Genomic DNA, 12,912 nt, shown 5'->3' with positions numbered 1-12,912 from the left:
TACTCCCAGTTCACTGCTGTCTTAAATCATATGGAAGACATGAAAGGCAGGGGGGACTACAGTTTCAGCCCCTTCCCCTGCTGCCTCACTCATGAGGCATTAGTGTGAAGCATCCCCAGAATGGCATCCCCAGTGGCTTCGTTATGTGAACTTTCTATATGTTAAATGGAAACCTAATCAGGTTCTGAATTCATAAAAGGCCCTGCCTCTGACTCAATGTCTCGATGTACTTGAGGCTATTGGTCTTTTACCTGGAAATCAAAACGGAATTGAGTCTGTTTTATGTCACTGACAAAACTACCACAAAACTCTAACCTGTGTACTTAGCTTTTTGTTCTCAGTTTGGTGCTCCAGAAGAAGGGGACTGTGATTCCAGGCTCTGTCCCCTGGCTTACAAAGCTCTAGATAACAGGAGCATGCAAAGCTCAGCATGCACCTTCCAGGGATGGTGGCTGTGCTGCTCTTATTAACCACCCATCAGAGTGTCTGTGTGGCTACTGTGGAGAAAAGAAGTGAGTTTAAAATTCACTGACGTCACCATTGTTATTAGATATCTGCTTTTCCCCAGCCATTTAAACTGCCGGTAGAGACGTTTGCCTGAGGCTAAGAAGGACTCCATGTCCTAAAATCAGCTCCAGTGAAATACAGAAGCATCCTTGTGCCCTTCTCACAATTCTTGGAGAGACGGGAACCATCTCATGGTAGATGAGTGCAGCCTCTCAACAGCCACAGCAGGTGTGATCCAGAGGGAGGAGCAGAAATGTGCACCTGTCTCTTTGGAGAGTTCTGAGGCTCGAGAGTTTAAGTCATTGGGGATGAGTGATTCCCTCAGAAATCTACCCTTCTTTACCGTTCACACTTTTCTCTCTACCTGAAATTTACTGATCTCTGTTCTCTCCAGTTTTCTAGCCATTTCCCTTTTATTGGTGATTACTTAATACTGAAATCAACAGGGCCATTTGGGAAGAGTGTGTTGTGGGTCAGTCTATGTGCCGGGTGTGTACATATCTGATGTCACCCTGAACTTAATAGTGGAAATCACCAGTACTGTTTTCAAAGAGAGTGCCATGGGCCAGGCTTATAATATCTGATGTAGCATCCAGAATGGTCCATAAGATTGGCACTTAGATCCCCTTTGACAAATGAGGATGGTGACATTTGCAAGGACTTTTCCAAAGCCCCTCGGCTCACAGTTAAAGTCCAGGCTACTCCAGAGCCAACTAAGCTAAATCTTAGCATCTCACTTGCCCTTGAACCTTGAGTGGGAAAAATGGAAACTCACAAAGCAGGATAAATAATGAAGAAAGTGATTGCCTGCCACAATGCTGTTCATGTGACAGCATCTAGGAAAATTACCCAGGGTTTCTCAGATCTTCCTTATACTTGAACATGGGAAAGGTGCTTGCCAGAAAATGCTCAACACTGCCAAGAATTGCAGTCACTGCCTCCTTGCATTAATTGCAATGTGCTGGGAGTCACTGCTGTGACTGCTGTAGTGAGAACACAAGGCCCAGCCCAGCTCAGCAACAGACTGACCCTGTTCACCTGGAGCTGAGGGCTCATTGGCCATGAGTGGGATTCCTGTATCTGCGATTACATAATGTACTGAGACTGTGCAATCAGCTAGAACAATACACAGAACTGCACCTGTCACAAATGGAGAGCCTTGTAGAAGTTCTGTATTTCATTTTTATGCCTCAGACAGTCAGTAATTTAAAAAATACTGTCTCCTTCTGAGAGCAATAATGAAAACACCAAAGAAACCATATATCCAATTATCCATCTCGATCCACGAGCATTGGGAGAATGGATTAGCTTTCTGCAAGTCCCTCCTGCAATGTCTGCTACAGCTCAGTGCAAAGTCAAAGTATTAATTTGCACATATTTCTATTTCCTGTGCCCTCGACATGTGGACCTAATTTTTGTTGTCTTTATGCAAATTGGGGTTTGTGATATATTTGAAATGTGTACTTGGCTGGGATGAAATCTGGAAATGCACTGGGGATTCCGAAGTTTGTCAGTACTGGGATTCTAAGTCTTGTATGCATGTTGTGTGGTGTTGTGATCTGTCTGTCCATCTGTCTGTCTCATTGTTGGTTTGTGTGTGTGTGTGTGTGTGTTTTTTCAATAGACCAGGCATTTGGAAAGACCTGAAGACCATGGGCTCCGTGTCCCTCTCTATATTCTTCATCACCCTGCTCGTTCTGGGTAGACAGGTAAGAAGTTCTTTCTGTTGTCTCCTGAGGTGCAAATCTGCATTGTAGCATGTTTGTGGAAAGAAAAAATGTTTAAGAATCAGGATCATCTATTCACTTAAGAGAAAAGTAGACAGTTGAGGTGTGCACCAGATATGAAGGAAAAGCTTGTTTTACTACAGTGGCAAACTTCAGAGCTCCAGGGATATGAATCAATTAATTTCCTACTACATCTTAAGCTACAAATATGTTGTAGTTTGTAAGCAGCTGCAGTTATGGGGGACTCCCCTTGCATGGGTCTGTCACAGTGAATGGCACACTTCTTCTGCCAGTTGGTATGGTGCCTTTGCCTCATTTGCAACACTCTTTAAAATATAGTTCTCTGCTAAAAATTGTATTTTGTGATGCAAATGAAATTATTGTCATTCTTTGGGCCTCTGCCTGCTTCTGGTCTCCCAGGGGAGGCTATGAATAGTGGAGTCTAAGGGTTACCATGCTTCTGCTGTGCACAAAATCAATTACTAGTGACTATAAGACTTGGCTGAAGCCAGGCGCCTCTGTCCTCAACATCTGTTTTAAAGCATACGATAGGCAGTGTGAAGCCAAGTGAACGATTTGGACTAAAAGGTACAGAAGCTTCAGCGTGGATGCATTATTAAATAAGCACATGAACTCGTGGCAAGTGCCAACAGACTTACGACTTGCAGTCTGGCTTCCAGACTCCCTGCTAGGTAGCTATTAACAATTGCACAGTTGGGCAGTGTCTGTTTTGTTGGCTAGCGTTACACATGTGGAACATTCCTCTACTATAGCACCTATGTAATATGAGTTGCACGTTTCCTGGGAGCTAGCAGTAGTACCCCGGCCAAGCTAGCCACCCCCAAAAAATAATTCTGTGTGAACCTTCCCCTACCATCTTAGCCCCTCAGTGTCTGCATTTCTCCAGTCTGCGTTCTCTGGTTTGCCATTGTTATACCCTGTCTGCTTTTTGGCTCTCGTTCCTTTCCTGCTTCTCCTGTGACTTGCTCATTTGTTTATTGCTTGTTTCTCACTACTGACCAGCTTGCTGCTCTCATTCATGAAGCAGCCATACCCCTACGCTTCCAGGGTAGCCAACAAATTACCTAAAAAAGAGCTGACTGCTGTGCAACAATGCCAGGTGGCCATTCTTCGGGAAATAGCAACCTCTTTGTGAGCTGCCTGCTTCTCTGTGTCATGCCGTTGATGCTATGTCCAAAGTCTCTATGCTAATAATCACCACTCAGATCACCTCCCATCACAGAGTGTTTTAAGATGCAAGAATCAAATTGAATCCCACCCAACCCCCTTTTCAATAATGGGGATGGAGATTTTAATAATGTTGGCAATGGGGATAGCCAACATTTCACTACCACTATGTAACTGTGGTCAGGGCCATTGAGTGACAGTTGATTCATTTCTCTGTAACAGAATTAAAGTAAATAAGTAAGTGTTCGATATTATGGTCAACCACTGGCATAATTGTGCCAAGGAATCTTCATAGGAAGCCATTCCTTTATATGGATAGCCATTATGTTATCCTTAGTATAATGATGAATACTCTCCATATCTCTACACCTGGGCAAGCTATTGCTTCCTAGAGGAGTAAAGTGAATCTATGTGGTTCACTACAGAGCTATGAGAAGCTGTATAGCTGTTTGGGGTGTGTTTTGGAAGCTGGCAAAGCATGAAACTGCCTTGGGTGTGACACTGCACTGAGGTTCACAAACACTCTTGACATGCCCCCTGCCTGAGGCAATCTGAGAAATGGTGGCAATCAGAGGAATGGAAAGTTTACAAAGCAAAACTGTGGCTCAGGGAGGCACTGTTCTCCATAAGGTGACAAACAGAGTCCTTTAGCTCTTCTTTTTAGCTTCGTCCTCACAGTCACCTTGCTCTCTGGTGATGTCTCACATACCCATCCCATTTAGAGTCTAAATCTCCCTCTCCATTCTCATATTATCTCACACAGATAGCTATCATTGGGTTTAGAGCCCACCCTAACCCCAAAATCCAAAATGAGTTTCTCTACAGATATCTAACAAATATATCAACATATGCTCCATGTCAAAGTAAGGCCATAGTTCATAGTGCTTGGAACTGCCTTTTTGGGACCCTATTCAATTCATTACTACTAGTTTGAGATAGACTCCTTTGTTTTCCTTTTAAGCTTTTCAACATGAATTTCATGAATAATCCTTATACATAAGAGAGAGTATCTAAAGCGGTTTTTCTTGCTTGAAAAGGTAGTCCAATGGAGAGATGGATTGATAGATGATAATATAGATGCTAGAGAGGTGATAGATACATAAATTCATATATATGGTTGGCTGATAATGATAATACCGCTATATTATATAATTAACACAGGCAAAAATAGCTAGAGATGATGGCTACATGGATATATAGAAGATAGACAGATAGATAGATAGATAGATAGATAGATAGATAGATAGATAGATAGATAGATAGATAGTAGACATGCTGCATTTATTTATAAAGAAAGCAAGTTTATCATATATTCAAAGTTTTAGACATTCAAGAGTAAGGCCCATCTCAGCTGCAGCAAAGACCATGTTGGGCACATCACTCTGTACCGCAAATGTGAGGGAAAGAAGGAGTACGTCACAAAACAGGAAGCTGGATAGTCTTTCCAGTCTCACAGTCCCTCCCAAGGGGACACTTCCAGTAACTACAGGGTGTCCCACCAAACTGCCCCTCACCGCTGAAAGGTCCCGTGTCATCATCACCACACTGAAGACCAAATTTCCAACACTTAAACCTTCCAGGGATTCACATAAATCACACCCAAATCATATCAGGATGGTATGTAGGCGGACACACAGGTAGATGATAGACAGATACATGATGCATAGATATTTAGAAATATGGGCAAATTATCACCTCCATGTTGTGCAGCTGTTTCCAAATTACTGATTTCATTCTAGTAGGAGACTAACAAATATTTGCCTGGAAAGCCTGAAGAACTTACATGCAGCAGGCTTTCTGCCTGAGCTGGCTCTTCGAAGGTGGTCTCATTTACATTGCTTTCATTTGTGCCTGGCGTTGGATACTCACCTGTGTCTTCCTGATGCCCCACCATAGCCTGCTTCTTCCATTCTAGTTAAAACCAACTAATACACCACCTCTTTGTCCCAGATCCCAAATAGATGAAACATTTTCCAAGATAAAGGGCTTTTCCAGTCAGTACATGTTACAATTTCTATTAATACAGTGTGGGAGAAATTTGACTTTAAATGTAAAGCTTTGGATAGTTTACTTTAAAAAAAAAAAAAAGTCTCACTGTGTGAGCTGAAAACAAATGCTTCACCAAAGAAGGAAATGTTCCTTAATGTATCATGTGCAGTTTGAATCAAACTAATTAATGGATGATCATTAATTTGTTCTTTCAGGCTGAAGTGTGATTTATTTCTTTTTTTAGAATCACTATTTGTGCATGAGAGGTGTGTGCGTGCACTATTTCAATTTGCGGTGTAATTTCATGATTACTCCAGCCAGCACAACAGCAAATACTTAGATTCACTCTTTTGCATTTATGTGTCAGCAGCTCATTCTCTGCTCTGACAGACAGTCGCCCTCTCCACGAAGCCCATCTTAGGAGGAAGGTTTCACTCAAGGCGATTTCATTACATTTAGTTACAGGTGTCACAGAAGACACAAAATGATAGCAAGGCCAAAGAGGGCCTCTGTCAGCTAATAAGTGTCTCCGTTTCTACAATAGTAATAATAACTGGCTCATATCCTTTTACATTTTAATACACCATAAATCATGAACATGTATGTTTTAACAGCAGCTCCTTTCCTAATTGAACGATATCGACATATCCTCTTGTCTCCAGCATACTGGCATTCTAAACACAGTGCGATGCTAAATGGAAAAAAAAAATCCATACTTTGTAATGAGCAACTACGTAATTGTGGTAGGAGGGACTGCTTTGCAAATTCTAAGGGCAAATTGCCACAAATTTAAAGTGTTTCTTATGTGATACAAATCACTGTCTAGCAAGCACCCTGAATCTTAGTCATCATTTTCATGCTACTGTGCTGCTTCAAAAATAAATTCAAGCTGACTATTGGCGATCTAGAGGGGAGCTTACAATTATTTTAACTCGTAAGCTTCCAGAGCCCCTGGTTCCTCGGGCTGGCTCAGTCTTTGGCTTGTTCTTTGCAAATCTGTATTATGTCTGTATTATGTCTGTGATTGACAGACATTTGGGTGGGACAGAGGGCTCCCTAGGGAGGGCGACGGTTCTTGGTGCTGCTTTGTTCTCTTGTTTTGTTTTCTCTTTATGACCTCCACTCTGGCAGGACAAGATGCCTATTGTTTCTTCACCTCTGTGTCCTCTTGTAACAGAGTGAATATTACTGTAGGTTAGACTTCTTATGGAAGAACAAATTCAAAAAAGAGCGGGAGGAGATAGAAACCATGGAGAACCTAAACCGAGTGCTACTGGAGAACGTGCTTCCCGCCCACGTGGCTGAACACTTCCTGGCCAGGAGCCTGAAAAACGAGGTCAGACGGGCAGGCTGGGGCTGGTTGGGGTCACGGCGGCCGTGGAGGGGCCTCTGCAGGGGCTGCCATCGGGCGGCACTTCATCCTGAAGGTGCACGTGTCCGTGGTCAGCCTCACACATTCCGTTTCAAGGGGATATTGACTACTCATGGGGACATCCCGGGAAGCTAAGAAATCCTCATAGTTGCTAAAATGCTTGCCTAGTGGTCTTAAGGTCCGAGTTCATAAACCAGGTGTGATGTCTCACACCTGTGATCTCAGCATGTGCGAGGTGGAGGCAGGAAGATCAGAAGTTGAAAACCATCTTCAGCTACATGACAAATTCAAGGCTAACACTAAAAAAGAAAAGGGCAATGTGAGACCTTGTCTCAGGGAAAAAATAAATCTTCTAAGATCAATAAATAATTTGTTTTTTAGAATTTCTTCTAGGCTGGTGAGATGACACAAGGATAAAGGTTGTTGCCATGAAGCCTTGGTGAATGAAGTTTAATCTTTGGGGCCCACGTGTCGGAAGGAATAGAAACAACTCCACTAGTTGTCCTCTGACCCCCACATGCTCACACTGTGGCCTATGGGCACACACACATGCAGCATAAGTGCAAGTTAAAACTGCTTCCTTAATCACGTAAAGTTCTGAATGTGTATTAAGAGGCTCAACATTCCCAATTAAGTCCTCTAATTGGCCACTTCTCTCTATCCAGCCATGGAAGACACTGTCTTCACCAGCACACATGTGATAGAGCCCAAGTCAGGAGGCCAAAATAAACCAGTCCACATGGCAGTGTTTCTGTGCTGTCGGGTTCCTTGGGAGAATTTCAAGGCCTTGGAATTTCAAAGACAGTAAGATAGTTTGAGACCGGTGGATTTAAGAACTTTCCATACAAGCACAGTCCGAATGAGTCTGCCATTTTGAAGGGCAAAATGGATATTTGAAGATACTTAGCAGAGTTGAGACTATGTCACTGAAATGTGGAAGTGGCAATAAAATGAGCAATAAAATGTGCTCATGTTTGTTTGTTTGTTTTTAATATTGCTGAGTAGCAAGAGAAAGCAGACAGATCTCCATTTGGGCATAATCTAAAATGTTAGGTTAGCACTGTGCTTTCACAGCCTGCTGAGCATTCTTCTCAGTAGGAGATTTGTGCTAGGGGTTGGGGGAAGGAGTGAAAGCAGCAGAGGGAAGCTGCACAGATGAACTCATCACCAGATAAGCCCAATCTGGGTGAACAGGCTATAGCATCCTCTTCTGAGGAGGCTTGGAGCAACTTTCAGGCTGAGAATGGAGTATAGGAATAGGCATTTCATGGTCCCATCCACTGATCTTTTCTTATGCTATTTTGCCCCCCTGTTACAGTAATTTGTGTTGATTTTCCTACAAGTTTAATGACGGTTATTGTATTACATTTACACCCTGATAAATATATCCTTAGTAAGATTAACTTACTGTTTACAAATAAGATTTGATGTGAAGAATCAAAAAAAAAAAAAAATGAGGAGCAGCTGAGAAGTTTGTAGGGGTGCAGGGTGTAGCAATCCTATCAAAGCATGTATTCCTCATCACCATCTGTGTTTTCTGACCTAAGCAGCTTTCTCACAAACTTATTTGTTGATCACAAGTAGTTAAGTCACTGGACGTAGTAAAAAGTTATTTTTGTTGGTGGTCCAGATCTTCTGACCCCTCCGGCTGTTCCCAGATTTTGTGTGTTATTGTGTGTTATGTGAGTGAAGGTGTGCTGTGTAGCGTGTGCATGGGAGCCAGAGGACGACTTCTGGGCTGGTTCAGCTACCAAGCATTCTACAAGTCAAATCCATATCTCCAGGCTTGCACAGGAAGCATTGTTACCCACTGACCATCTCGCTGGTCCTGCTCATTTCATTCCAGATTGGAGCCTATTCTATTGTCTTTGCCATGTGAGTCCGCTTGGGGTGTCTTAAATACAGAAATGGACAGGACAGAAAGGCTTCTCTTGGGTTGTCTTGGGGACAGCAGTCTGTCAACACATATCAGAAGTATGGCTTTCAGACTCTACGGAGGAAATACCACTGTAAGGAAGGGATCTGTGAATCTGAAAAGAAAATACTTGAAACCAAGTAGGAGATGGAAGCAGCAAGTGACAGGGAGGAAGACTCTGGCCTGCATGGAAGAACTGAAGGGAAAATGTGGAAGAGCCATGGTGCTGGCAGGAAGGAGGCCAGATGGAAGTACCATGGCATACGCCTGTCACTCCCTGAAGCATCCTGGGCCAGGACAGCAATACAAATGCTTCCACTTATCTTCTGGGCCTGTTTATCCCACACAAGCATGCAAACAGTTTCTTTTCTTCTTCAACAACATTTGTTCCTTTTGTGTTCTTGTGAGTGAAGTACTGGCTCTGAACCCAACATCATAGGCACACCCTCGAGGTCATCCCACACACCTGCCTTATAAATGGTGATCTCATGATGGGAACCCAGGGGCTGGTCCTCACCACTGTTTAGGCCTGGAGTGTTTCTGGGAAGCCTCTTAAACACACATCAGAGCTCACTCTCCTCATTAGATGAGAAGATTGCCTTTGTCACCTAGTTGACCCTTGTCTGAGGCCCCAGGTGAAGGGGATTAGCCAGGTGACCTCCCTCCTTCAAGGAACTGAGACTTTAACAGACATTTGGGGGATATACTCTGTAAATGAGAGCCCTTCAAGGACTTCCAGGCCACTACCCACAGCATCTCCTACCTACGAGAGGGATAGATTGGTTTGCACTGCATTTTCAGGAGATACTAATTACAAGAGCTCCTGAAAGAGAAAACACCAACACAACTCCAGGCACTTTCTAGAACATACTAACTCCTCCCAGCCTGGTGAGAAACCCCAGGCTTCACTATTCCTGGGAGTAAGTAGCAGTCATCACCATTTGTTTTTATGTTCTCTGTATTTGTGTATCTCTCCAACATCCAGTCCCTTGAGGACAGAATATATGTGGCTGGTTTAGCTGTGACCCTAATTACTGCAACCTGGACATTTCTCAACCACACTGCATATGAGTACATATGTGTATGCATGTTTGGGGAACAGGGCATTAAAGTGACTTCTGGGTTGTAACAACATGAACAGACATTAGCCCTTGATTTCCAAAGAAAACACTCAACAGTGAGCAGAATTTGTGCTCTACTTGAGACCCAGTTCTACGTTTTGACCTGTGTGGCACTGACTAGGAAATGAGACACTGAAGGAAGAGAGAATGTGGTGAAAATGAGACTTATCCTAAGGGCATGATGAGGCCCTTCCCATAACCTAGAACTCACTACTGAACTGATTTAGAGCTCTGAATGGTCCTGGAATGATCCTGAAACTCAGGATGGAGATTACAGGTCCTGACATTTGAAAATACCAAGAATGAGCTATGACTGAGTGACTAGGCCGACAGAGCTGGGAGGTTGGGACTATCACTAGATAGCCAGGATTTTAGAAAAATAAAGAGGTTGTGTTTTTTTCCTCAGGGACAAAGGATGAGAATGAGTATCAACAAGGGTATTTTTCTAGAGCCTGTTTCATAAAATTCCCTGGATAGGTAAATGGACTCTATTAGGGAACCTACAGTGGGCTGAGAGCACAGAGTGAGAGAAGATTAGCAACCAGGTACATGTGTGACACATGCCTCAGAGGACAGGTAGAAGCCCAGTGAAGAGAAAGCAATAAGTAGTCATCAACAAGCCCTCAAAAACACCCATGAGAGAAAAGCCAGGAGTCACTGCTCAGGGTGATACAGTTCATGGAAAAATGACCTGTATCACAACAGCATTTTTCCCGTGTTCTCCATCCTGGGCAGCTTGGGAATGAGCATGCCTAGCAGATGAAGGCTGGTCAAGGAAGGTTCGGTTAGGTTGAGTGCATGAAATCCTTACCATGCCTTGCCACACAGATCAACAGGTCTGGAATTTTGATCACTCGTTGGACTGGATGCTTTAACTATTGATGAAAGGACTTTGAATTACCCTGAGTGACAAGAAGACCCTTGGTGCTAGGCCAGGCTGTCCTTTGGCATCAGGGGAGAACTTGGTACATGTACAGATTAACAGAAACAACAGGCACAGAAGTGATTTCTGGGTGACCATTCCCCCATTCCTCGAATTTCTTCAATGGCACCATCATCTGTGTGTGTTCTGAGTTTGGTGGTGCCTGCGGTAGCTGTGTGAGCCACCCATTCGCAGCTGGCCTGCAGAATCTTCTCAAGGCTTACCTTCATGTCTCCATCCAGTCCCCAGAGGCTCTGGAGTGTGTCCCAGCCTAGGATACCCACCAGTCAGAATGTGGTCCCCTTGGGCTCCACACCCAATCCGGGGGCTCAGAGATGTCTGTGAGTTCAGATTATGCTTCCAAGCCCGCAGGAGTCATCAATCAGTGCCTACAGATTTGGAGACCACTAGTGTTTCCTTGGTTTCGAGTATAGTATAGTCCTCTGGGATCCCTGAATCTCAGAACTGAAGGGACAGTGTCTCAACTCACCCTGAGCATTTCTTTAAGGATTCCAGATGACTCTTTTCAGAACAGAAGGTGAGAAATATCTATTCAAGGGGACTACCAGCTTGTATGGTCTGCCACAGATACAGAGGTTGGTCCTAACTCATCTCCCAAGCCAGCTGAAAGCCTCACTGGGTCCCTCCACTCCTCTGAGTTCTATTTCCTCCTGACCAGCTGTTCATCAGGGTCACAGCAGAACATCCCCCATGCTTTCCAAAGTGATGTGGATGCTCAAAGCCCATCCTCAAGGATGAAGCTCATTTGGTGAGTGAGGAGGCCCAGGTACTCACCTTCTTAGAAACTAATTTTCTTATGCATTCCTGCCTGAGAGCCACAGCAGGAGATGACCTGCAAATCTAGACTGAGTCAGTACAATCATACTTTCCAGCCTGTCCCACTCCCAGACATTTTCAAGATTCCAGAGGAAAAAACAAAAATGAAGTCTCCGGATACACAGTGGTGCCTGACTGTAGAGAGCATAGCCAGCCCACAGTCATTTGGCAGACTCCACATAGAGTACCAGTTAAACCTTTATGAGGGTAGGCCCCATGATCAACCTGCATAAGCGTAGTTTTGAACAACTAATGCAATTGCTCTGTGCCTCAGTTTCCTTATCTGTAGGCAGTCTTCATGAAAGTATCGTGTTCATAGAGATGTCCATCCTATCATGAAATGGGTGTCCACTATGTGGTGGCTGTTACCTCACCTTTGCTTCACTCAGAGGACCACTGACTGATGCCAATGTCAGTGGAGAAGAGGGTACATGTATCCTTATTCTTCAGAGAAGAATCAGTGCATGTTATACTACTTGTATTGAATGGTACTAACCTCAATGGGCTCCTAGCTATTATATCTTCTCTGGTGCCCTGATTGCCAAGCTGTAGTGAGCATTCCTGGAACCTGGCCTTGGCAGTCTCACTTGTGTTAAGTTGTCTACAAAGGATAAGGAGTTCAGTCACAAAACAGCTTTGCAAAGAGACATCTGCCCTGCAGGCCAGCTCAAGCACACTGACTGTAGAGAAGCAAGGAGATCTTTGATGCTATTGTTCTTACAATGTTGCTGTCTCCTGTTTGGAGACAGGAGGTGAAAGCACTACAAGATGAGAGGCCCTGGGAATGGGAGCTTGGAATGAATCTGCTTTTCCTTGAAGCTGTTGCAACCTTCCTTTGGGTTGTCATGCCCTGAAGTGTTTGCACTGGGTTAAAAAAAAAAAAAGTTCCTGTAAGAGGTACCTGAACCTGGAGTTACAATGTGAGTTGAGCTTGAGTGTGTACCCTGCCAGAGGTGTTAAGGGAGCAAAGCTCACTAACAGTGTTCTTAGAGAGTGCCGTCCTCTCCCCACCAGGCACATGGACAGCAGCACAAGCCTGTCAGGCTGGTTTAAACTCTCTCATACTCCCTGGCAAAGCGAGCCCTTCCCATGCTGCACTGCAAACACAGTGGTGCCAGGCTGCTCTGCCTGTGCTGTGGATGGGTCCTCCACACCTGGCATGAGCCAAACCACAGCCCTTCCTTTTTGAAGCCATTGTCACTATACAATGGGAAAATAATGAAAATACCTTGAAACTGTGTGTGCAGGATGCTGCAGTTTTACTGTCTTTATACAAAGAACCAGGAGTCTCTCTCTCTCTCTCTCTCTCTCTCTCTCTCTCTCTCTCTCTCTCT

The 12,912-nt window shown here is 44.0% G+C and overlaps 1 protein-coding gene across 1 annotated transcript in view; it reads left to right on the top strand.

Annotated features, from left to right (window-relative positions):
- The window catches only part of Adcy2 (adenylate cyclase 2), a 367,518-nt gene that overhangs the window by 332,098 nt on the left and 22,508 nt on the right, over nucleotides 1-12,912 (top strand). Inside the window, exons 19-20 of the mRNA XM_055598037.1 lie at nucleotides 2,132-2,216; nucleotides 6,589-6,747. Coding sequence (XP_055454012.1) covers nucleotides 2,132-2,216; nucleotides 6,589-6,747 — 244 coding nt within the window. The remainder of the gene's footprint in view (nucleotides 1-2,131; nucleotides 2,217-6,588; nucleotides 6,748-12,912) is intronic.

Source organism: Psammomys obesus, unplaced genomic scaffold (genome assembly GCF_907164565.1).
Source record: "Psammomys obesus unplaced genomic scaffold, mPsaObe1.curated_primary_1811, whole genome shotgun sequence".
Classification (NCBI taxonomy): Eukaryota; Metazoa; Chordata; class Mammalia; order Rodentia; family Muridae; genus Psammomys; species Psammomys obesus.
Note: the sequence above shows the minus strand (reverse complement) of the source record. Positions and strands in the feature narration are given on the sequence as shown.